The 24,839-nt window shown below is 40.9% G+C and overlaps 4 protein-coding genes across 5 annotated transcripts in view; 2 read left to right on the top strand and 2 right to left on the bottom strand.

Moving 5' to 3' along the window:
- The window catches only part of osbpl10b (oxysterol binding protein-like 10b), a gene marked incomplete at its 5' end in the record, with an annotated part of 66,512 nt that extends 65,028 nt beyond the window's left edge, over positions 1-1,484 (bottom strand). Inside the window, one exon of the mRNA XM_080768729.1 lies at positions 1,246-1,484. Coding sequence (XP_080624855.1) covers positions 1,246-1,484 — 239 coding nt within the window. The remainder of the gene's footprint in view (positions 1-1,245) is intronic.
- A 1,125-nt stretch (positions 1,485-2,609) lies between these two features.
- On the top strand, positions 2,610-17,578 carry gpd1l (glycerol-3-phosphate dehydrogenase 1 like). Of its 2 annotated transcripts, XR_013964400.1 has the most exons (9): positions 2,610-2,815; positions 3,610-3,787; positions 4,501-4,641; positions 11,498-11,636; positions 11,953-12,065; positions 13,218-13,454; positions 14,224-14,330; positions 14,569-16,950; positions 17,171-17,578. XR_013964400.1 is itself a non-coding variant. In XM_080768737.1 (8 exons), the coding sequence occupies exons 1-8, from the start codon at positions 2,772-2,774 to the stop codon at positions 14,663-14,665; spliced, it is 1,056 nt and encodes a 351-aa protein (XP_080624863.1). In that variant the 5' UTR covers positions 2,610-2,771; the 3' UTR covers positions 14,666-17,145. The 2 variants fall into 2 exon arrangements, 1 of the variants encoding a protein (XP_080624863.1); XM_080768737.1 differs by lacking the exon at positions 17,171-17,578 and having other exon boundaries at positions 14,569-17,145.
- A 170-nt stretch (positions 17,579-17,748) lies between these two features.
- Positions 17,749-21,185, bottom strand: kiaa1143 (KIAA1143 ortholog). The gene is made up of 3 exons (XM_080768743.1): positions 20,970-21,185; positions 19,744-19,885; positions 17,749-18,570 (listed from the first exon to the last, which is right to left on the bottom strand). Exons 1-3 carry the CDS (start codon positions 21,087-21,089, stop codon positions 18,248-18,250), a joined length of 585 nt encoding a protein of 194 aa, XP_080624869.1. The 5' UTR covers positions 21,090-21,185; the 3' UTR covers positions 17,749-18,247.
- Positions 21,186-21,253: 68 nt separating this feature from the next.
- LOC308318986 (transmembrane protein 42-like) lies at positions 21,254-23,507 on the top strand. The gene is made up of 3 exons (XM_080768744.1): positions 21,254-21,518; positions 21,826-21,972; positions 23,347-23,507. Exons 1-3 carry the CDS (start codon positions 21,354-21,356, stop codon positions 23,485-23,487), a joined length of 453 nt encoding a protein of 150 aa, XP_080624870.1. The 5' UTR covers positions 21,254-21,353; the 3' UTR covers positions 23,488-23,507.
- The last annotated feature ends 1,332 nt before the right edge of the window (positions 23,508-24,839 follow it).

Genomic DNA, 24,839 nt, shown 5'->3' on the forward strand with positions numbered 1-24,839 from the left:
CACACACACACACACACACACACAGAGATAGAGGGGGGGGGGGGGGCGGAGGAAGGGAGCAGTGGGATCTGTGGGAGGGAGTGCACAGTGCACACTGCAATCTCGAGTGTTGATTTAATTCTAAAAGTGTACACATGGACCTGAAAAAGGTCTCTCAGGTCCATTCAGAGTTACCGTAACACTCAGGATTTTACTGTGCCGGGGCTTTCCTGGTATACTGGATGACTCATTCAGGGTTTCAGAGTCTTACACTAGCTAGGATCCCCACCCCCACATCTACACTGATCTAAAGCACTGTGGGTCGGGACCCATCTGTGGGTCACGGACACATTTTTATGGATCCCACATTTTGTTTTTAATTAGGTCTATTATTATTATCTCAAAACATAAAAAAAAAACAAAAACATTCCCAAAAGAAGCAAACATTTTCATTAATCAAAAACAAAAATGCAATGATTTTTTTCACTAATTTCATGAACTAAGTGACACGCTGTGCGATTGTAGATAGATCTGCTCATTTCAGTAGGCCTAATTTGGGTCCCTGCCCAAACGTCTAATCTCTGTTTTGGGTCTCGACCTGAAAAGTTTGGGAACCAGCTGTGATCTAAAGCACCAATATATACTGTCCACAGAGTGGGTGACCAAATGAATCCATCCATGGATGGACAACAGCTCCATGGACAGACGGACAAATCTACTGACCTACTGTACTAAATACAGTAGATTTACTTTTCTTAGTCAAACGCACCACCATGGGACAAAAGTGAACTTGAAGCTACGTTGATATTGTTACTTTCCCATGCATATAATTAAGATTTCTCTTTTTTGTCCAAGTAACAACAGTGTACTGCTACTTCCTGCTTGAGAGGGGGATGTACAGTATATGTATACATGCATTCAGAAAACCATTTGTTAAATAGCACTGTAATGTTGATATAATCCACATTGGATCATAAATGCTCAAATGTCCATGAATAATACTGTATAGCCTATAGCCTATGACAAAACAGATATTAACGAATTAATGAATTAAGGATTAATTAATTAATTAATTCCTCTCCTTAAATACAGCTAAATCCCCAGTGTTAATTTATCCACTGAAACTCAGACATTTCTACATTCAGAGTTAAAATTAACTCTGAATAGTCTGCTGTAAGGATAAAGCATAAAAGGAAGTGACTAAAAGTGTTAATAATAATAATAATAATACAAAAAAATAACTTTATTGAACCCCATGGAACCTACCTGGTCTGCCAGCCTTGGAGCATGTTGGTGTATTTGCTCAGGACTCCTTCCAGATGCCGCTTACTGCGGACTTGGTGTTGCTGTGTGGGGCTCGAACCTACGCTGCCACTGCCTCCTCCAGCCCTGGTGCTCATCCTCCGGTAACCACCTGCAGCCGTCGGGCTGCCTGTGGAGTCTGGAGCCGGACTCTGATGTGACAGCGCTCCGTGCAGGTTCCCGTGACGGCTTGAGCGATTCATATCTCGATTATCTTTATCAGATCTTCAGTGGCAAACAAAATATTAGGGCAAGCTAATGGAAGACGACGATTCCAAGTATCAGTGTTCAATGCAGATCTTCAGCAGTAGCCTATAGTGGTGCAGCATTGGGGACATTTACCACCACGTATTGACAAGAAAGAATCTGGTCTGTGACTCACTGCCTGCCCGGACCTGACGGCTGGCACTGGCAGAGATTGTAGGTTTTCAGGCTACAGCTTGGTGCTGTAGTGACAGACCGAGGGATATTCCTACTCGGACTCTTCCTTTGCTTTCTTCCTTTGCTGCGTCTCTCTCCTCTACTTTCTCTCTGACGTTATTCTCTACTTTCAGTCTGACGTTATTGCGTTTTTGTTTTGGAAATCCCGGGATGGTCACTCCCCCCACACACTCAGGGAGGGAGCATAACACACCCGCCCCCTCATAGCAGCAGGCAGCCAGAAGGAATGCAGTAGAAATACTGTAGAATAGATAGTAGATTCTATCATCGTGTGGTCTGTACAGCAGAACGTGTCTCGAGTCGACTCCTGTCCCAAATGTGTATCTCCTTTAAGGTGAAAGAACAGAAGAAATGCATCAGTTCACACAGTCACACTCGCAGGCTCATTAAGCTGCACCAATTAGCCAAAACAGTAACACCTGCAGTTAAACGAATTGAAGTAAAAAGGAAGAAAATAAAGGGAAACTTTAATTGTCTTTTAGTCCACATTGCTGATGACACAGGCCAGGCGCTCTTGTAATAGTTTTGTAATAATATATAATAATATTATTAATAATAATATGATACTAAATGGTGCGTGTGTGTGTGTGTGTGTGTGTGTGTGTGTGTGTGTGTGTGTGTGTGTGTGTGTGTGTGTGTGGATATATATAGATAGATAAGATAAGATAAGATAAATAGATAGATTAGATAGATAGATAGATAGATAGATAGATAGATAGATAGATAGATAGATAGATAGAACTAATTACGCAGGCCCCAAACTGGTTACATAATGCTGTGGTACAACCAGGTGTGAATGGAAATAGTTGACTACAATTCCCAGCATTTCTGTGCGACGCTTATATAGTGACGTACTATGCAGTAGACGATCCCGCTTGCCATGTAGCACCATCCACGACTCTTTGGTAGCACCAGCAGCGCTTTCTCCATCTCTTTCAGTTCTATACATTATTTATATTGTACATGTATGTCATTACAGTTTAGGTCTAGTAGACTACTTGTCGTTGTTCTAACTGTACATCTACTGGACTCTCCGGGAAACGTGTGCGATGGCCTCTCCGTTGAAAGTGTGCATAGTGGGCTCTGGTAACTGGTGAGCTGTGTGGTTTTTGCACAATGCTGTGAGGATGTGCAATATGCATGCATGCATATGATGTCCCTAATATGGCATAGGCATTGCATTGAATGGAGTCCTTTTGAAAGGCCATTCGTGGCAATTCATGAGGTTATAATATGTCGTAGCTACATTTTTGCCTGTGTTCATGTATAAATGTATAATTAACAAAGTAGGCTAAATACACCATTTACGAGATTAACAAGACAGCAGGCACGCGTTTTCAATCCAATCAGGTAATTAGGTTACTACAGTTGTCGTGAATGATCGAATTAAACTGTAATAACGTACCACAATGATAAAATGTAGGATCAGATATTTATTCTAGAACAGAGACTCTGTGGATGAGTGAAATCTTACCAGAATCTTTGATCTCTGGTATAGCTTAAATTATAACAAATTACAATGGTGTATAGCAGCTTAGTTCAATCTATCCACACGATCTTTGTGGCCTTTAAAGTAAATACCTAACTTGTTCCTTATTCATTGCATTCACAGCACCTATAGTGTGGCTATTCGGTTGACAGTACACATGCAGACCATGCATGTGTCCACAAAATGTAGTATTAGTATTATTTCATGATTTGTTTTTGGCTTTTCTGCCTTTATTGATATAAAGAAGACTGACAGGAGAAGGGGAGAGACAAGCAGCAAAGATCGTCATGAACGGGACTCGTACACGCAACGCGCTGTCAGGCCAATTTCCATTATGTGGCATGCGCCTGGACCACTTGGCCAGTGGGCGCCTTATCATTATTGTACTTTTGTTGCAGGGGCTCAGCCATTGCCAAGATTATTGGCAATAACGCCCGGTCCTTGCAGCACTTTGCTACCACAGTCAAGATGTGGGTGTTTGAAGAGGACATCAATGGCAGGAAGCTCTCTGACATCATCAACACTGACCATGAGAATGTCAAGTACCTGCCGGGATGCAAACTACCAGAAAATGTGGTAAGTGTCTGCCGACCATCATCATCCAACAGTTAACCCAACCAATCAATTCAATCTATTATAAAAAATAGTAATCGAAATTGATCATTTAATAAAATAATGGATTAATCATAATAATCAATTAATAATCAATGAATCAATTTTGTCATTATTGGCAAAAAGTTTCAAAAACGTCTGCAATGTGACACGACAAAAGTAATTGATCAATTTGATGAACTGAAAAAGTAATCAAAAGAATAATCGCTAAGAAGATAATTGCTAGTTGCAGACTTGAAAGCTCGATTGTTATCTCCATATTTTCTTTTTTGTGTGTGTTTTTGTTGTAAATGAATGCCCTACTTGATCATACTACACCTACTTGATCATACTACACAGCATCACACAAAAGCAGCAGATCCACAAGCTCGAAACACAGCATGAAGCGATGTGTTTGAGCTTGTAGATATGCTACTTTTACTACTTTTGAAGTTGAATCCTGAAAAGCAATCATTTTGGACATATGAGCTTTACACCCGACAGAAACGTCATGAGTAGTAGTACGTTAACCTTTTAATCAGCGTTCTACAGTAGTACCTGCCAAAACTATCTAATTGATTTAAATTAAATGTCTCAAAAGAGATGATGCACTGAAGACGGATGTTAAACAGTGGTTCTATACCGTTTGAGTTAGAGGGAGTAACCTCTGTTGCCTCTCTCACCCCACCCTCCTCTAGGTTGCCGTCCCAAAGCTGTGTGACGCCGCAGAAGGAGCCGACCTGCTGGTGTTTGTGGTCCCGCACCAGTTCATCAGGAAACTGTGTGACGAGATGGTGGGCTGTGTATCCTCCAAGGCCCGTGGAATCACACTCATAAAGGTAGCACACCACCTCATCCTGGGGTCACCCCCTCTACACCAAAATTTGGCCAATGTAAACACAATGTGACAGTGTGACGTTTATCCATTTCATCCTGTCTTCTCATAACATCAGGCTGATTATTCTAGCCTGATCTAGCTGATTATTAAACACAGTTGACGATGTTATTGTAATCAGTGTTAACGAGAGGGTTCCTCTAGAGACATTCTTGCAGGCACATAGAGATTTTGGCATGTTGATTTTAGGGGGTGTGTCATAGTGTCACTTTAAGGGCATGGCATATTAGCATAATTAATAGGTCCTGGAATATTAAATGAGGAAAAGGATAGAGTCAAGTTTGAGGTACTATAATACTCCTTTATGGACATTTTTGAATGGAAAAACAAAAACTCTGATAAACATTTATTGATCAGAGATTGATTTTTCTGAGGACTTAAACCACACTTCCAGAGTGTGGACTGTGATTTTACAGGTGTGTTGTTGCTGTTAACAATTGTTAAAATCTACAAAACCGTTTGAGATCTGTGATATTTTGTTAGTCCAATTTGGTAAATAAATTCTGCTTAAGGGCCTACATTTGACTGTCTCCAGTGTTGGCCTGGAATCCAGGTTCATTAAAACACAGAGAAATAATACTCATTTTGAGGACCTTTAATTATAACAGCCTGACACCAATTACCTAAGTACCTAACCCTTGTTGAGCCGTACCTTCTGTATGGAATGGATAGCATGTTACTTGGTAGCATGAGTGATTAGGTAGATCAGGTAGTGGTGAGGCAGGGGATTGGGAAGGCTAATATTTGAGCATTATGGTGGAATTAACAAGCATGGAGGACAACACAATTATGTCCATAACAGCCATTCTATGCACTGACCGCAAAAAAATAACAGCCAATAATGCAACACTGTAAAAGTAAAGTTAAATGTGTGGTCATATCAGGGGATTGGCTGGCGGTGGTTCGAAATTGAGCTTTAATCTCATCAGAATGAGATAACTGATCTTCATGATAATATACAAATGATTGTAACTATGCAGTAGCCTCAGACAGACTAAATAACAACATAGCTGTTAATGTACACGTGCAAAATAAACTAAACTAATTCCCAATATCCAGCAGGGGGATACTCATGGAAAGGGTATCACAGGCTCACAACTCTGCTATTTTTTAATAGCTTAAGTATAAAATAAAGTTGTTAAACTGACTCATTTAGCTGGGGAGTCCCATTGGAACCCTGTCAATGGACCCCTGAGGGTTCCTGGCATAGACTGTGGTTCCTGGACAGCACTTTGAGAACCACTGCTGAATAGAATTCAGGTCCATGGACAGTGTGGTACTGTCCATGGTCCTGCATTCCATACCGTTCACATCTTGCACCTGATTGTCACCAGGTGGTTGCAGCAACAATGACAGGAATACAGTATTATATATATATATATCTCTCATTCAATGTGTGGCCTTGTCCGGCCAAGTCATACCAAAGAAGATACCTAAAAGAAATGGTACCCAATGCCTCAGGAGATGTACGTACTTGTATATCAAGCTGCCTCATGCTCCTGAAACAGGAGATGGGCTCCTGACCTATGGGCCTCATGCATGTCTTGGAAACCGTCAGTTCCCAAGTCTACTTACTTCATGTGCACAATAAACAGCAATACATATACCGTATGTAGGAAGGCTTAGCCTTAGCGTGCAGTACTTGCTACCACCAAACTCAGCTTCTTCTACAATTTCAATTTACAATTTAGGCATTTAGCAGACGCTCTTAATCCAGAGCGACTTACATTAAGCAAGAACAAAAGCATGGGAATACATCACATAAAGACATTTATCATGAAACATGCGTAGCTAAGAAAGTAACAGTGGAATATCTATAATGAAACTATACATATAAGCTATACATCTATACTACTATGCTACACATATGTACTATGACGTGCTATGACTATACTACGCAACGGTAGAGTCTGTTCTCCTATACGGCAGTAAATGCTGGACCTTGAAGCCAACCCTGCAGAAGTCTCTCGATGGGTGCTACACCAGAATGTTACGTGCAGTACTCAACATCAATAAGAGCACACATGTTACCAACACAAATCTGTATGATGGAATGCCAAGGGTGAGCCAGAAAATAGCAGCCAGGAGAATGAGACTAGCAGGACACTGCCAAAGACACCAAGAGCTGCCAGCCAGCAAACTAGTGCTGTGGGAACCAACACACGGGCACCGGTCACGAGGACGTCCCATGCTGGATGTACTCAAGAACGACGCAGGAGCGCAAAGTACCAACGAACTGGCCAGATGTATGGAGAACCGGGATGACTGGAAACGACGATGGAGGGCTCGTCTGAGGACGACCTAGACTAGAGAGACATTGCTGTCTGGAATATAATGTAACAATTGGGAACCATGACAGGTTAAGTCACAAGGCATAAATAAAGCCTTGATTTAAAAAGCATTGTTTCTGACTCTAACACCTGCAGAATCACACTAACTGTGCCACTTCGCATTGCTTTAATTACTGCATTATTAATTGGATTTCAGAAAACCCCTTATGCCACAATGAAAAAGAGAATTATCTAGAGGTTAACGATGTGATTACAGTCTTGGGCACCACTCTGTACTGTGGGTAACAGTGACACGGTTCTGCAGTCTGCATCTAATTCCATCAGTGTAATTCCTGAGAAACTCCCCAAACTAGGTTGCTGTAAAAGTATTACTATTGTTACTATAGCCGTAATTATACAGTACTACCGATCATGTAATTATTGCCAGGTTATACCAGCCAGAGTACCATCTGGATTGAAGAACAGCACCCCATGGCACTAGCTGTGTGTGTTCTCCTGCCTTAAATGAAATGACTTACAATAATCTACATTATGACAATGGATGTTTGAATATCTGTGCCGTTGTGATACTTTATAACATTGTCATCAGTTGCCCATTAGGGCCATTAATTGCAGTATTGTGTGTTCCCCTCCTTGTTACACTTAACCCATTAAGACTTAAAGTTGATTCTATAGAAAACGCTGTACAACAAATAGTGAAAATAGTCTACCTAAAAGCTCACAAGCCATTGTGATACGATGCATTGTAGGCTTGTAGATCTGCTATAGAGCACCGAAGTCTGACGTCACTTTCAGTAGAGGGCGCCAGTACACAGGTTCATGTATTTTTTTAGTTGCATTGAAATCTCCATTTTAGATCGCTTCATATAAGAACTGTGTTTGAAAAATAAACCGATCATCTCAGCCTTTCTGTCGGGGGGGTGGCTGTGCGTCGTTAATGATGTCCATTCATATTTGATACAGCCAGTTTGAAAATGGAATGAAGAAAATGGAATGAATGTGGCCGCAAAAGCCTTGAAACTACATATGAAGGCAATGTCGCTGCTAATATACGTCACGCCCAGCTGTCAACTTATTGCGTTCCTGAGATTCCTCGTTGACGTAAGCTCAGCTGGTGCTGACTCGACTCGTACTAACCACGAAACATTAAATATCAATAAAATAAAAATAAACGTAATTAACATTCAGTTTCTGTTGTGCGACGGGCAGATGCAGCCACCCGCCTACCCGGAAATGTAGTCTCTTTCTGGGTTGTTTGACTCGTTTCTAACGCTTATTTACTTACTATTTGGGTATATTTGTACATTTCCACATTCAGTCGATGCTTCATATCCATACGAGTGAAAAGGCCGGGGTGATCGGTTTATTTTTCAAACGCAGTTCTTATATGAAGAGATCTAAAATCCCCCTATGGGGAATTCAATGCAAATAAAAAATACATGAACCTGGGGACTGACGCCCACTTCCGACAGTGACGTCAGGACTTCAGTGCTATAGTTTTTAAGCTATTTTTGAGCGGTGCCGCCGCTCCATTACGGAGCTATGTTTGTCCGTATGTCTGTGTCTGTATGTCCGAGCATGGAAAGCTGCAACACCTAAAGTGGCCAGTACAGTACAGCACAGAGTAAAGTGGCACAGAGTATACTACAGTACGAGCCCTGGGACGTTCCTGGGGGTCTGGATGTTCCGGGGACCCCTACACGGTAACTCTGTCATTTCTCGACCGGGCCGGCTCGCCAGGAACTGGGCTGGCACCTTGGGCACGTTGGGTCTGAATGTTTGGGGGGACCCCCGCACAGTAGTACACTACAATACAGTACAGAGCACAGTAGAGTACAGTAACTATAACAATAAATGTATAGTTGCACCGCTCAGTTCCCACAGGTTATTTTTAAGCAAAACTAACAAATGTTCGGCCCACAATGACATGGTCAAAATAGGGACACATGTTGAAAGTGGTTAAATAGGCAGGCTTGGTCACCTTGCATCTGCCACCTGCTTCTAGATTGTATAATGTAGAACGTCAATTATAGAATTCTAGACATTTGAGAATCTAGAGTCTGTAGCATTTTAGTGTCACACAGTCCAAATGCATTTTCACAGTAGAAACTGGTATATTCTTTGCTGAACCGATAAGATCTATAAATAGAGATGAATGTTGAGTTTGTTCAGAATGCTGCAGTTTCCTATTCCCTAAGGTGTGTCAGAAGAGCTGGTTACCATATGGGCTGTAATATTGTCTAAGCCACTGTAAGGCATTCTCTCCAGGATGTTTATGTGATTTTATGAGACAAAATGTTTTTGGTGTAGTTTGGATGACTTATAAAGACTGAATTTGAGGCAGTCTGTATTTCATCGTCGTCTTCACAGTGTAAGTATGACAGCATTGGCAAAAGACAAATGTAAGAGTATTTACTTTGGAGAAAGTGCAATGATTAGATTAATTGTATTAAAATGGCGAATAATTGTTTTACAATTATGGAATTGTGAAATATGGCTAACCTAAAATGTCTATTTAAATGTCTATTTAGATACATGTCTCAGGCCTTGATACTCTCCATAAGATTCAGTTTATTATTATGTAAGAGATCTTGGGTACTAAAATTCCGGGCCATAAAATTAATTGATATAACATATAATACACTAATGCAGGGGTCCCCAAACTAAAATATAGGATTTTTTTTTTTTTTTTCATTAGCACTGGATGAGAGCAAATAATTAGAATAATAAATTAAGATTAATTTGTATTATTGCTCTTGTATTGCTATTGGAGACACTGGGGAGGCACTGGAGGACACTGGGGAGGCACTGGGGAGACACTGGGGAGGCACTCGGGGGGACACTTGGAGGCACTGGGGGGACACTGGGGAGACACTGAGGGGACACTGGGGAGGCACTGGGGAGGCACTCAGGGAGTCACTGGGGAGGCACTGGGAGACACTGGGGAGACACTGGGGAGGTACTCAGGGGGACACTGGGAGGCACTGGGGAGGCACTCAGGGGGACACTGGGGAGGCACTGGGGAGACACTGGGGAGACACTGGGGAGGCACTGGGGAGGCACTCGGGGGGGACACTGGGGAGGCATTCAGGGGGACACTGGGAGGCACTGGGGAGACACTTGGGAGGCACTCAGGGGGACACTGGGAGGCACTGGGGAGGGACACTGGGAGGCACTGGGGAGACACTGGGGAGGCACTGGGGAGACACTCAGGGAGACACTGGGAGGCACTGGGGAGACACTGGGGAAGCACTGGGGAGACACTGGGGAGGCACTCAGGGGGACACTGGGAGGCACTGGGGAGACACTGGGGAGGTACTGTACATTTCATATCACACACACACACACACACACACACCATGATTCACTATAGGCTCCTCAAAAAAAAACAGCTTGGCATGGCGCGATTTATTTTAAGCATGGCGCAGCGCCATGCCAACAACATTGTGCAGGAAACCCTGGCACTATGCAGCCCTGTAGTGCTGCATGTACAGTACAGCACCACAGTACAGTACAGTGCACTGGTTATTAATATTTGTGGCTATATATGTGTGGCTTTCTGGGGGAAAAAAATGTTTACGTTGGCACCCCTGCGATCGTCACACTTTTTCTGTTACAAACTGACCCGGCCCCCATCAGAGAAGGGAAAAGTTATGTGGCCCTCACAGGAAAAAGTTTGGGGACCCCTGCACTAATGGATAGACTGCCTCTGCTCTGGTCACTTGGGCTTGTTTTGGGGTGCATTCAAGAAGCAGAATGCAGCTTGGATGAAAGCATGACAACAAAGAGCTTGACTCTTACTGTGTGCGTGTTTATTATTATTATTATTATTATATTTTTGGAGACCTATTTCATCCTGCAGGGAAGGTTTTCAGCTTCACCCAGCTGAGCGTTGCCCACAGGAACAAGGGGGGGGAGCAGTTATGGGTTAAATCAAGACAACAATGGTTAACGTGATGAAAGGTTACTTAACCTTTAAGTAAACTCTCAAATCTGTCAGCTCCACTGCCTTAAACAACGTAGTGTTGTTAGTAGAACTAAACACCCAGGAGGAAGTGGACTAAGAAAGGTGAGGAGCCAAACCGAGTTCCTGTTTCTGCACAAAAAAGAAGGTGGTGCCCCCAGAGGCAGAAACTGAAAAACTTTTTTTTAATTTACCGAATGGGTTCCCAGATTAGGGGTTAAGTAAGTGTCTTGCTCAGGGACACTTTGAACACATTGATGAGGCCTGGAATTGAACCCGGGACCTCCGGCTTCCCAGGCAGGCTGTCTAACCATTAGCCTCCATAGTTTAAATGCAGCAAATTGTTTGTAGATCAGCTATTTTCAAAATCAAATAGGTTACATTTGTATGCTATATCAATCTTACCCCCTCACAGGCCCTCTGGGGATCCCCCAGACCCTACTTTGAGAACCACTGATGTAAATGACTGCAACTGTTCCTGTCATTACCAGACTCATGTTTGCCTGCTTTGCTCTCTGACTCACTCTCCTTATCTCTTCCCTCAGGGTATAGACGAGGGCCCGGAAGGACTGAAGCTCATCTCTGACATCATCAGAGAGAAAATGGCCATTGATGTCAGTGTCCTCATGGGGGCCAACATTGCCAACGAAGTGGCTGCTGAAAAGTTCTGTGAGACTACCATTGGTGAGATACTTCATGGATGTATATACTAATGTATATTACTAATTTATATCCCATCATCACAGTGTCCTGTACCCAAAATATAACAGATGGATATAGAGTTTTTAGAGCTCAGAGCATATGCGTAGAGCCAGACCACAGATCAGATGACGATAACACACAACCTTTATTTGTGTGTGCCTGGACTGACTGAGTCATTCTAGAGAGACAGGGTATATGTAATATCAGCGTGCCAGAGGACTACCGGTAAGTGTGTTTGGCAGTGGTACAAACCCGGAGAGAGGCTAATGTTCCTGAATCTGAAATGTGGTGCTTTTAGGAAGCAAGGTGATGGAGAATGGGCTGTTGTTTAAGGAGCTGCTGCAGACTCCCAACTTCAGAATCACAGTAGTGGATGATGCTGACACAGTAGAGCTGTGTGGAGCACTCAAGGTAAGCAATGTCTCATTGTACCTTTTAAAACATTGTATTTGTACCTTTTAAGAATGTAGGAAAATATGAACATAGCTGTTAAAATATTAACCACCCTATATACTTTACCAGTGCCCCCCTGGTGTCTATAATTTGTACCCTCCTCTTTCCCCAAATATCTTGGCCAAAAGATGCCAAACTACGACACATTTTGAGCTTGTAGATCAGCTACTTTTGCCGAATGTACAGTATGCCTGCAGAATATGGATGCTAGCTGTTGTGATAAGAGATAAGACTGCCCCCTGCGGGGAGGCAGGTAGATCTAAAATAAAGATGGCTGATGATAACAGCAGGACCGGGTCTCTCTGAATATTATCATAATATTGCATGTTGTGATAAGAGATAAGACTGCCCCCTGCGGGGAGGCAGGTAGTTCTAAAATAAATATGGCTGACTGATAACAGCAGGACCGGGTCTCTCTGAATATTATCATAATATTGCATTTCTGAGCGTAAGACAGATGCTGCACTTTGATACAACGCTCTCGATGTCTTTACTCATTCCTGGCCAGAACAGGAGCTCTCTTGCTCTGAGCTTACACTTTTCAGCCATCTTTATTTTAGAACTACCTGCCTCCCCGCAGGGGCCAGTCTTATCTCTTATCACAAAATGAATTTTAGTTTTAGTTTTGTTTTTAGAGGGAAGATGTTGTGATAAGAGATAAGACTGCCCCCTGCGGGGAGGCAGGTAGTTCTAAAATAAAGATGGCTGACTGATAACCGGGTCTCTCTGAATATTATCATAATATTGCACTAGCGTTCATTTGGTTATGTATTCAAATAGCCTAATTTGTTTTTTAGATGATATTAAATTATTAATGTTATATACAGGTATGTGAATATGAGTCCAATACACCAGTCATGTCAAAAGCATAAATAAAAGCAGTACTACTGAGGTTTAGTGTAGCACAGTGGTTCTCGAAGTGGGGTTCAGGGACGCTCATGGTTCCTTGAGGGGGTTCCAAATGGACCCTTACAGGTCTGTAACTGAGTGTACAAATAGAACCACTACACTATTAGGGGGGTCTTTGAACTTAAAAACGTTTCAGAACCACTGTATAACTGTGAATCTGTCCATCTCCTTCTGGCCTTATTTGATATTCCTCTTCGTCAGAACATTGTAGCTGTAGGTGCTGGGTTCTGTGACGGGTTGCAGTGCGGAGACAACACCAAGGCAGCTGTGATTCGTCTGGGGTTGATGGAGATGATCGCCTTCGCCAAGCTCTTCTCTAAGGATGGCGTAGTCTCCTCGGCAACCTTCCTGGAGAGCTGCGGTGTGGCCGACCTCATCACCACCTGCTACGGTGGACGCAACCGGCGGGTTGCTGAGGCCTTCGCCAAGACCGGAAAGGTAGGTAGGAGTTGTTGGAGGCCATGAATGACTGGATAATCTGGTATGGACACAGCTCGGTGACAAAACCTATAGGATCACATTCATCGACGACTTTGGGCTGTTGGTATGAGTTTATTATTTAGTAGGACATTTAATAAGCCGGTACAACAATGTCTGCTAATCATGCTGGTGTCCACAAAGAAGCTAAAATGTTAATATTAAGAAATGTAAACATTGTTTACAGGTCAAGTGGACACATTACCATGCTGCCAAGACCATGTGTTTTTTCAGTATTACTGTATCTGTATTGTACTAGGACACATGCTGCTGGTGGTAAGGGGAATGCAATTGGTAGGAATGACCAGTGCGTTTTAAGAGCAGGCAACAGCCAGACAGATTTTCTGGAAGTGCGTTATTTGTCAATGGGACCCGGCAACTACTGGCGATAGCAGGCAAACAGGCGATGGTCGAAAAGTGGGCGGAGGAGGAGTGTCGCTCGCTGTTTTTCTCCCGCTGTTAAAACTACTGTGACTGGCTAACCATAACAGAGAAATCTCTGTTGGCTATTATGGTTCGCCACCATGTTGGATATTATCCCCCAGTGGTCTAAACTAGTTCTCCTCCTTTCACCCTAGTCTACACAAAATCTCTTCGCTGAAAACATTGCCCCCAGAATAGGGATGCTAGAGTTCATAATTTATTTATTTTCTTTACGGTTTTCTGTGTTTTTCATGGTTGTGTGTTATCACCCTGACCTACTGTTTCTGTTTGTCCCACCCATTGTCAGAGCATAGAGGAGCTGGAGAAGGAGATGTTGAACGGCCAGAAGCTCCAGGGTCCTGCTACCTCCAATGAAGTCCACCACATCCTCAAACAGAAGGGCCTTGTCGACAAGTCAGTATTGATTTGATAAGAGTCTCTTTCTCTCTTAAAACAAACAAATCTTTCTTAATCTCAGTGACATTGTGGGGTTCCCAAGTGGAAACCACCATCATGTCATGTGTTTAAGAAATTGTGGTTATTATAGGTGTGGCTGACTGTTCCACTCAGTTTCAGTCTCACTTAAATCAGTCTTTCTATTTTGTTTACCCTAACAATTGCACATTTGACACCATTTTACATTTCTTTGTAGGTTCCCTCTTTTCACAGCGGTGTATCAGATTTGTTTCGAGGGGAAGCCTGTCACAGAGATGATTTCCTGCTTGCAGAGCCACCCAGAGCACATGTGAGCTGGTTTCTGGAGGTCCAGAGTGAGGCTGCCATAGATTCATACAGGGTTGTGTTCCCCTTAAAATATCTCGGCAGTAACACTTGTTTTTTGTTTTTGAGAGTCTCACATCTAAAAATCAACGTCAGCTTTTTAGAACTGCCGCCAAGATTTTGACAGTGTGTTTGCAGTGCATAGTGTTTGCAGTGCAAGTGTAATCACATTGATTTATTGTGCTACACATTCTATTCACAAGGGTAGCACTGCACTCTCACCGTCTGGTGTGTTATCCTTAGAAACTTACATCTGTGCATTAAATTGCATTATATTGATTGCTTTTATTCAATAACAAAACATTTTTGGCCATCCGGCCTTCATCAGTGTAAAATGTTTTGTTGAATTAATAGCAATTTTAAATGAGAGAAATATGAGTGTGATCCTCTTTTAACACGTGACATTATATATTGTGCTACTCAGCCATGAACACATTTTACTGGCTCTTTGGTCTCACAATCCTACACCTACCGGTAATTATTCTGACACCAATCCTATCACATCCTAATATGAATTTCTCTATTAGGCGAAGCATTTGGACACCGAGTCTACAGGCTCGTTAACACATGGCCAGCACTTGTCAACCGTGATGAGCTAGTGTATAACATTGTTTGTCTCTGTTATGCTCAAACAATAACTGGGATGTCATATAATCCTACTTATTCTGTGGTATATACCACTAAACGTGATTCTCGGTTATATCGTACCGTACTAGAGCATCAGGCCTTGTGTCAAAACATGTATATACTGTTCAATAAAGGTGTGGCAAATGATATTCCAAATCTACCTATCTGCAGATAGATTAACACAACAATACAGCTTCTTCTCTCAAATTGACACCAGTGATAAAAGTGGCTCGGGGAAACAGGAAATCTTGCTGTGTTAAAGTGTGTTTCATTCCATCTGATCGAACAATGTACCTGTTCTTCAACCCCCTACCCTTCTGTTTATTAATGGAGCTGCCCCAGTTCTAATGTGGTGCACAGAAATCTCCTGTGTGACACACTTACACTTACCGGTAAATGTTTACAATGCTAATCATGACAGGTCTGAGATGTTGTTGAGATCATTGAAAATCAAAGACAACGCTGGAGGATATTCCTCCACTATATATAGTATTAGTAGAAGATTGCCACGTTGTGTAGCACTATTAAGCCGTAACAGATTGATAACATCTCATCTATTCTACTGCCATGACATTCTTAAAAAAACTTTTTTACTCCTTCCTGTAGCACCACCCACAGAGTGAATTTCTTAAAGATCTAATTATAAAATGTCCCAAATGGCACTTTACTTTGATAAAAAAAAGAAAAGAAAAATAGTATTGTGTTAGGCATTTTACAGTTGCTTTTACAGACTAGTCTGCCTTGTTATCCTGTGGATTTCTTTGATTCTCCATTTTGTTTTTGTTTTCTACTAAAATACTGTTTGTAAATGGAAATCTGGGGAAATAATCTACCACAATGTAAATTTTACTGTCACAATCAAAATATGGTTTAGGTGACAAATGTTTATGAAAGGTTGTCTTGTCTTGTCTTGTCTTGTCTTGTCTAGTCATTATTTACATGTCCATTAACTAGTGTTTTAATTGCCTTGTACCAGCCAGCAGGACTCAAACATGACCCCATCCGTGGACACCCGCATCGCTGTGATGCACTTTTGTAATGTTCTTTTTGGTAGTGGACAATTCATATTTCATTGAACCACTTTCAACCGGTCATCCCTATTTTGGGCAATAAGCTAATTGTCAAAACCGGTCAAACATGAAAAATAGATCTACAAGCTCACAATAAAACATTGTTTTCTTTCCCCACATCCAATATAGCACTAATTGTGGTAAAAAAGGCACTCTCTAAATGTTCACCAAATACAAAGTTTGATAGTCTGACAAATTGTACAGATGTTTTTTTCCCTCAATTGTCAAGTTCTTTCAGAACATGAGTTAATACAATTTGTATTTACATGACATTGATGCCTTTCTATTTTTTTAACATCCAGTTTAATGACTATTAAAATCACTATTAGATCCTCTGTTTAGACAGCCATGTGTTGCCAAGCAAAACATGAAAATAGGTGACATGACTTCACCTTTTAAATATAAAAGTACATTTATTTGGGTCATACAGCTTTCACAGAACACGGTGATCTTGAAGAGTTGGGTGACAAGACTACAATTGATGAAATCTTCATAATATACTGTATGTTCAATTCAGATTTTTTTTGCTACTATTCAGTGTATTAACCCATTTTGGTGTTTTACCCACTCAGATCGGGAACCCATATTTGGGTTCTGTACAGTATGTACAGTATTCAAAAATGTAAACATTTTGATTCTGCTATATAAATATAAGTTTTTCAGAAACCTTAGGTCAGGATTTAGAGGCGTTTTTTTAGAATCGGCCTCAGGCCTAAAATAGGCCTAAGCAAACTGGAATATGCCAATATGGTAGCGGTAGGTTAGTTAACCCTACAGCTACCATATTGGCATATTCCAGTTTGCTTAGAAAGGTTTAGTATTTAATAACTGTCACACCCACCCCCTCAGTAAGTGACTTATAAGGTTTTATGTATACAATTGCAGCCAAAGATGGAAGACATTTTAGGGAATGTCACTTGATTCCAATTTTGCATTTTAATTTCTTCTGAATGTTTCCTTTTTTATATGTAGGCCTATAGCCATAGGCGATATGTTTTTTCCGACAAAGTCACATTTCATCTTTAGCAGTCAACTGGTCCCTGGTTTTGTGCTCGGAGAAGGGTTACATATTCATCTAACAATTATTTATGTTTAAATGGATGTCTCTAGGTCTGTGTTTTGGGAAAGTGATTCTGTTTATGTATGAAATACCTGAACCAGAGTTTGCCTCTTAATAAACCTATGATACAGTGTATGTTCAATTCATCAGTGTGTAAGAGCATGATTTAAATGTCAAATTGCAATGCTGAACCTCAGGTATATTTACACAGAATTCTATGCATTCCCTTAAATTCACAAAAAAGGTTTCTGTCTCATCAAATAGGCTTAATGATTTATATTTCAAATAGTAACATCAAAAATGTCATTAAAAAATGCATACAACAAAAACACTATAAACAAACAATACAAAATCAATAAACAATTGAAATACATTTGCAGTGACAAGACTGCATTGCTTCAACTTAAACATTTATAAAGCCCCGTTGTCGAAGCTAATACATACATACATTCAATGAATTGTTGAATGGATCAATTGATGTATAAAAACTCACTCATGAATAGTCTAGACTACAGTTGCCAACATGATAGTTCCACTGGTACCTTAAATTAACTAATATACTGAACTAGAGACCAGGAACAGGACCTTAACACGTAGGAGAAATGATGTTCCTTAAGAGACGACACACAAACACACACGCATCGTCATTGTGCTACATCCCCAAGTTAAGAACTGAACAAGCTGTAATGGTTTGTAAGCTTAATGGATTTCAAAAGTGTGTCCTCTTTCCCAGAGTGCAAGCCTACAACAAAAGAAGACCATCTGTTCCACGGTCTGTAGTCGTTTCTGAACACTTAGTCCTCTTCCTCGTCATCTCCAAAGGACAGAAGGCTGTTGTTTTTCACTTTCTTTCCAGACTTCTCCTCTTTCTTCCCCTCCTCTTTCTTCCCTTCCTCTTTCTTCCCCTCCTCTTTCTTCCCTTCCTCTTTCTTCCCCTCTTCTTTCTTCCCCTCCTCTTCCTCCTCCTCCTCCTCTTCCTCCTTACTCGGTTCCTTGCTCGGTTCCTTGCTCTTCTTCTTTTTGCTGGAAGTAGCAGTGATGCCCTGGAACTTGTCAGAGGAAGATCGCTTTGCTGGCTTCTTAAACAGGATCTTACCATCGGCAGGAGCTTCATCATCTGAGAACAGACGAACAGAGATGCCATATTCCTCAGAAACTATTCTTCCTCCCCACATTTCTACGAATTAGTATAATTGTCAATGTATATGAAATTTAAGATGCTAATTATATGAACTTTAAGTTTAGATGCATAGCTAAGTATACCAGTAAGATGCCCTGAGGGTGAGAAGCGACGTCGCAAAACAACAGAGCTTCTTAATACAGCACAGTTAAGAAGCAGTAAAACTATGAATCCGGTGTCCGTGAGGTCAGATGCTGGCCGGCTCCATATATGCAGATCTAGATGATGAACCAGTCTTCTCCATGTATGGCTATCCAGGGTTTGATGAGGTCAGTGTCGTGATCTTCATATATGGAGCATTGGAGATCCATTGTGTTGTAGCAATTTGGTTCATTTGCAAGTGTTGAAGTGTGACTCACAAGTGTGACAATTCTGAACTGGCCATATACAGTATGGAACATGTCTTGAGTGTACAGGGTTTGATTAGGTCAGATCAACATATGGAATGATTTCTGTATTGGCCATATATGGAGTGTCACTCTATATATGGCATGTCACAAGGTGTGACTGACTGACTGACAGGATATGCAGGTTTTAATAGTAAACTGAGTCTGTGACCTATGGTCGCAAGTCTCTCAGATCAGAGGTTCCCAACCACTGGTACGCAGACCAGTCCTTTTCTTATTTTTACCATTCATGTTGTCATTCAGCGAATGAGCGAGCAGCAGCATAACAACAGCTGTAGCCTATTTTGTCACACTTGTGCTAATGAAACATTGAATTATTAATTTATTGATCTTTCATGCCGACATTCAAGTATCAACTATCAGAAGATAACCCAGGTAAAGTAATGCGTCACTATGCAAGTTTAACTAAAGTTTTCCACCTGTCCAAAGTTATTTCTGAAAGACATAGGCATAACTTTTTTTGTATATTGATAATTGATATAACATCAACGATCACACGAGGCGATGATTATATTTATCCTTACTTTAATTATATTTAAACACATTACATAAACGATGTTGCCGTAGAATCTCTCTCTCTCTCCCTTGAATGCTAACAGCTATTGGTGCCCTGCCTTGGATCTTGCAAACCTAAACATTAGCAGTAAGACTTGAATGTTAATTGCATTGAAGTGAAGGTTCAACCTCAACAAATGAGTCTTACCTTTCTCTTTATCATCACCCCCTTTCATCTTTTTCACTTCATCAGCACTCAGGTCTCCCTTCTTCAGAACAACTACTTGTGGTAACTCATCATCACGGTCACTCCCACTGTCGTCATCATCAAATGTTGGCATCATCTGACGCTATAATGGAAACATGAAACAGATGGAAACAATGAATTGAAAGGAATGTATAATTTTGTTATAAAAATGTACATACCGGTATACAGTTCTCTGGCACTACACGACACGTGTATAACTGACATCAAATGCAGACCAACTTCACCAAGTAACGTTTATGCAGGTGCACAGGGTTGAAGTCCGTGTAGATTAGAACATACAACGTAGTACGTAGATCCAAAAATAAAATCACTCCACAGAGTCCACACTATCATCTCCAAATCTTATTTCCCCAACATTTCATTCTTCATCAGAGACACAGATGAAAGTTGCCCATTGGTTATTAGCTACACATAATGCACATTCACAATGATCAAACAATAGGTAGCCCTATAGTGTGTATTATTATATTTATACTTATATATTGTATAAATGGCCAGCCAAATACATGTAATAATTTAAAACCTAATATTTTACAAACCAGTAGATAGCCAGCCATGTCACTTGGGTAAATTTAGTTCTGATCATGAAATGGCATATGACCGGCATATTCAAATCATGAATATTTACATAATTTTACATTGACATTTTGGGGGGAAATTTGTAGTAAAAGTCCACCCTGCTCCTCTATTCTTCTATACTTTTCACGTATTATAACTGTTTATGTAATGTGAATTTGGTGATTTTTATTCTGCATAGATGTGCATATTTATGTCTTGATTAATTGAAAATGGAGGACCCTTATGTAAACAACGCAACGCATTATAGCTATGGACCTGAGCTATAGGCACCGTCTGATCCATAGCTCTAACAGCTCTGATTCCATAGCTCTAATGCCGTTGCATTTAACGATCTGTACCTTCCTTGTACTTCGTGTACCCAGTCTGCATGTTACACAAATACATTTTAATCAATCAATTCAATACCCACAATGTTATTGCCCACTCAACCTGTATTCAACACATCGACTGTAAAATGGGGGTTCAACATTACACATAGCTCGATCATTAGCATCAATTTGGTAATGTATTCTTATAGCGCTAAACAGATATATATAACCACTGACTGCAGTTAAATTAATGGTGTTGCTAACAGCGTTAGCAAATACCTTGGTGTCAACTGTTGGCCCTTCTTTGTAACCAACATCGCTTTTGAATTTCTTTAGGAAGGAGGGTTCCGATGGTTTTATCCATGATACGTCAGTTTTCTTATTGTTCTTCTTGTTCATTTTAGTGCAGAAGACAACCCAAAGTAGTACACTTTAAGTGAACTTAAAATTAGCTCAAAAGGTGCTCTAAACAAAAAGCCTGCGTCATCAGTATGCGTCGCGCCCTGTCGCAGTCATTTGTGTCATGGTTTACGTTTGAAACGCCCCTTGGCTTTGAACTAGCTTTGAAACAGGAAGAGAAATGTTGTGATGATGGCAAGTAATATCATGTATTTTACATGGATTGCTTAAAGTGAATAGTCGTTTCTTTCGACAACCTCCAGTATGATTTCTGGGACTTTTTACGCGTTGTTGGCCGGCTTTCTGGGCGCTGTTGCATCTTCTTCAGCAAAACTGTCTCTTGGGGCAGAGTACCTGAAAGACATGTGTGCCACAGAAATGAGAAGGTGGGGTGATAATCAATATGATGAAGCCGCTCCATGTGACTGGGTGAGACACATGCCTCCATGATCTAATGTACTGATTTGAGCTGTACATGTTTTTGGCAGTGTGTGTGTGTGTGTATGCACGAATAAATAAATGTATAACTTCCTGTTCTAAAGAATCAGAGAAGATCCAAAAGAGAAAGGGCAGATGAGATTGAGAAGGGTAGCCTTGGGTCAAGTCTAATTTTGTTGTGTGAATGTCATCTAAAAATCAATGCAAAATCAACCATTCCATGCACTAGCGTAAACTATGTGAGACATGACTTTGGAGGTTTAGCTGTTTTTAACTTCAAACTTTTGTTTTTGAAAAGCTCCATATACCTCTCAGGGTGATGTGTGGAGGCCTGTTGTTCAGCTCCAACGCCGTGATGTGGACGTTCTTCTCCAAGGCACTTCGCTACTCATCATCTTCAGCCAGAGCCACAGTAACTACCACAGCAGGAAACTTCATCTCCTCTGTAAGTTCTCCATAGACATCTTGTCTTTAATTAAATGCTGCGATATCTGTAACCCAGGCATGCAGACAGACTCATCAACATGCTAACAGAAGATAGTGGTAATAAAATGTCAATAGCGTAGTGGTGTAACATATAGTAATAGTAGTAATAGTGCTAGTTACTACTACTAGTAGTAGTAGTGTAGCATAGTATTATTGCTCCCATGCTTGCGGTTATGGTTTGAGGTAGGTTGTCGGTCTAATGACAGTCGGACCAATAGTATGTCGGAACTAAAGCCTGTACCCGTACGGTCGCCCCTTTTCCATCTCGCCCCACTACTCTATCTAGCTGTAAATAACAAACATAATTCCTGTTGGTAATTATATAAAAGGTATTATCATATACATTTATCATGTTCACTCAGTATATCCACCGGCATAATAGCATGATGATGCCATTACAAAACATGGGCTACATGGATTAAATGTGTTTAATAAAACGAAATTAACTGCTACAGGTAGGTCCTAAATTAAATTAACTGAGTCACCGTCTCATGTTGTTCTTTCTTAATTTTACAGAGCAAGGAGATCGACTATACAATCAAATAAATCTGTATACAAGATGATTTCAGAGAGGGAAGGAAATACTACATTTCGTGGGGGCGAGTTGGTTAAGGGGTGAGTCGTCTGGTATTTGGCAGAGGTGCTGATAGATAGAGCATCCGATACAATGCTGTCAAGCTGGTATAGTCTGGACACCAGGCAGACCTTCACTCATTTCACTGTAATGCTAGGGGTTTCATCTTGGTTTCATAAGCTGAGTAAGCTGAGAGATTTTAGTCAGTGTGGTAAAATTAAAAAAAAAAAAAAAAAGTGAGGGGCGCTCTTATACATCATCCCATTCCGGCGAATCACAATTGTCATCTTCAATTTTCTGCCCTCACTTTTTATCCTCAATGAGCGAGGGCACATACTGTATACGGTATGCGTTAAGTGGCAGTAAGAAAGCACCTAGAGCAGGCGTCTCTTCCTGGTTTTCAAACAGCTGTTGGATGGAAATGACGCTCGCGCGTGGCTTCAACTTGTAGTGTCGGCAAATGGTTTGTTATTTTGCACACGCTCCAAGTTGAAGCAGTGCACAAGCGTCATTTCCATCCACCAGCTGTTTAAAAACCTGGAAGAGACGTCTGTTCTAGGTGTTTTTTGACGCAAAAATGTGCCTGCGCCCAATACTTTGCTCAGCCAATCAAATCATCGCTGCGGGGTGATGATCAGCCAATCAAATCGCTAAAATTCTCACACACACACACACACACAAAGCTGGGCACCCTTCAAAAAGACTCACTTTATGACGCCTCACCTATTTACCTTTTTCTTTCTCTATTTCTGTGTTCAGGCAATACTGGGAAAGGTGATTTTCGGAGAGACACATACAGTTCTATGGTGGGTAGGGATTTCTATCACTCTCACTGGCTTGTTGGTGCTCCATGGAGCTACACCTCAGACCTTCCCACTGGAGGAAGACAAGAAGAAGTGATGCAGACTCTACTGGTCAAATCAATAACACCATGTCTGCTCCTTTTAATGCAACATCTCTGGGAAAGTGGCATAAATTAATCTATTCATTGTTAGCCGATATGGCATGCACATATATGTTCCAGACCAACTGGTTCACGTTAAACTGAATGTGGCAATTGCAAATGGATCAGTAATAATGTATTTGTAAGCATACACTATGTACCAGCTCACTGTTTACCTCATGCTGGGTGACAGAACTGATAGGACCTCACAATAACTAACTTTATTGCAAATCTGAATCTATTAATGCACCATTTGTGTGAAATACGACAATGTTTCTATGGATTCTAATTTGTACATTGGCCAAAGCTGTGTAATATTCACAATTCAGAAGAACTTGACAAAATGCCCAACTGTACATTTTAATGTAAATAATGAACTGTAAAATATAAAAGTTTGTTAAATGTTTACAGTTTCTTTAAAAAAAAGTGTTGCTCCAGCGATGACACAAATTCATACATAAATTAAATTAAAATGAAAACTACAATTAATAAAATTCATTTTATTGTAACATGAAAATGACAAAAGGTATGAGTGGTCCCAATAAACCCAGCATCCACTTAGCAGTTAAAAGCCCTTTTTGCAGGAGCCGTCTTACTCCATAACACAACACTCTCCATATCAGCATTCAATTAATCATGTTCAGTATGTCAAATGAAGACAAACTTTTGAAAGATGAATCAATGCTTGCAGATTAAAAATAATTAAGACAATACCATGATAGTTAATTCCCCCAATGACAGAATAAACATTATTAAATGGATGGATTACTTTATCAATATGCTGTGGTTACAATTTGCTCCTCTATATAGTTAAGGCACACTGAGTCAAACTGTAATATTTACACAAGGTGCACATAATTTGTGTGTAATTAGTGCTGCGTTAACATTTCCGTTAGTGGTATTCACCTGAGACGAAAGCCTGTGATGGCGGTCAAAACCCAAAACATCCAAAGACTTTGGTTAACAGTTCTATAGATAAAAGCCCCTACAGTAAGTCCCTCAACCAGATTGTACATTTTGCTAATACGGTGAACTGAGAAGATTGCCTTGGCATTGTGAATTTCTAGTTTAAAGTTTGAGATCATTTCCCACATGTGATTGGTGTCTATCTTCAGTGCCAATAATCCAATGACCTGTAATGTCATGTTCTACCGTTCCTGCCACGATAGTCAACAGTCTCCACAGGAAGATGAAAACCTCATGTGGCAAACTCCTTGTGAAAACTAATAGTCAGATTTTCTATTTAGGTCCAGATGCGAATACTTCTTATAACTGTCATGGGTGTTCCTATTTTCTTCATGGGTGCTCA

Source organism: Protomyctophum bolini, assembly GCF_963924005.1.
Source record: "Protomyctophum bolini genome assembly, chromosome: 7".
Taxonomy (NCBI): domain Eukaryota; kingdom Metazoa; phylum Chordata; class Actinopteri; order Myctophiformes; family Myctophidae; genus Protomyctophum; species Protomyctophum bolini.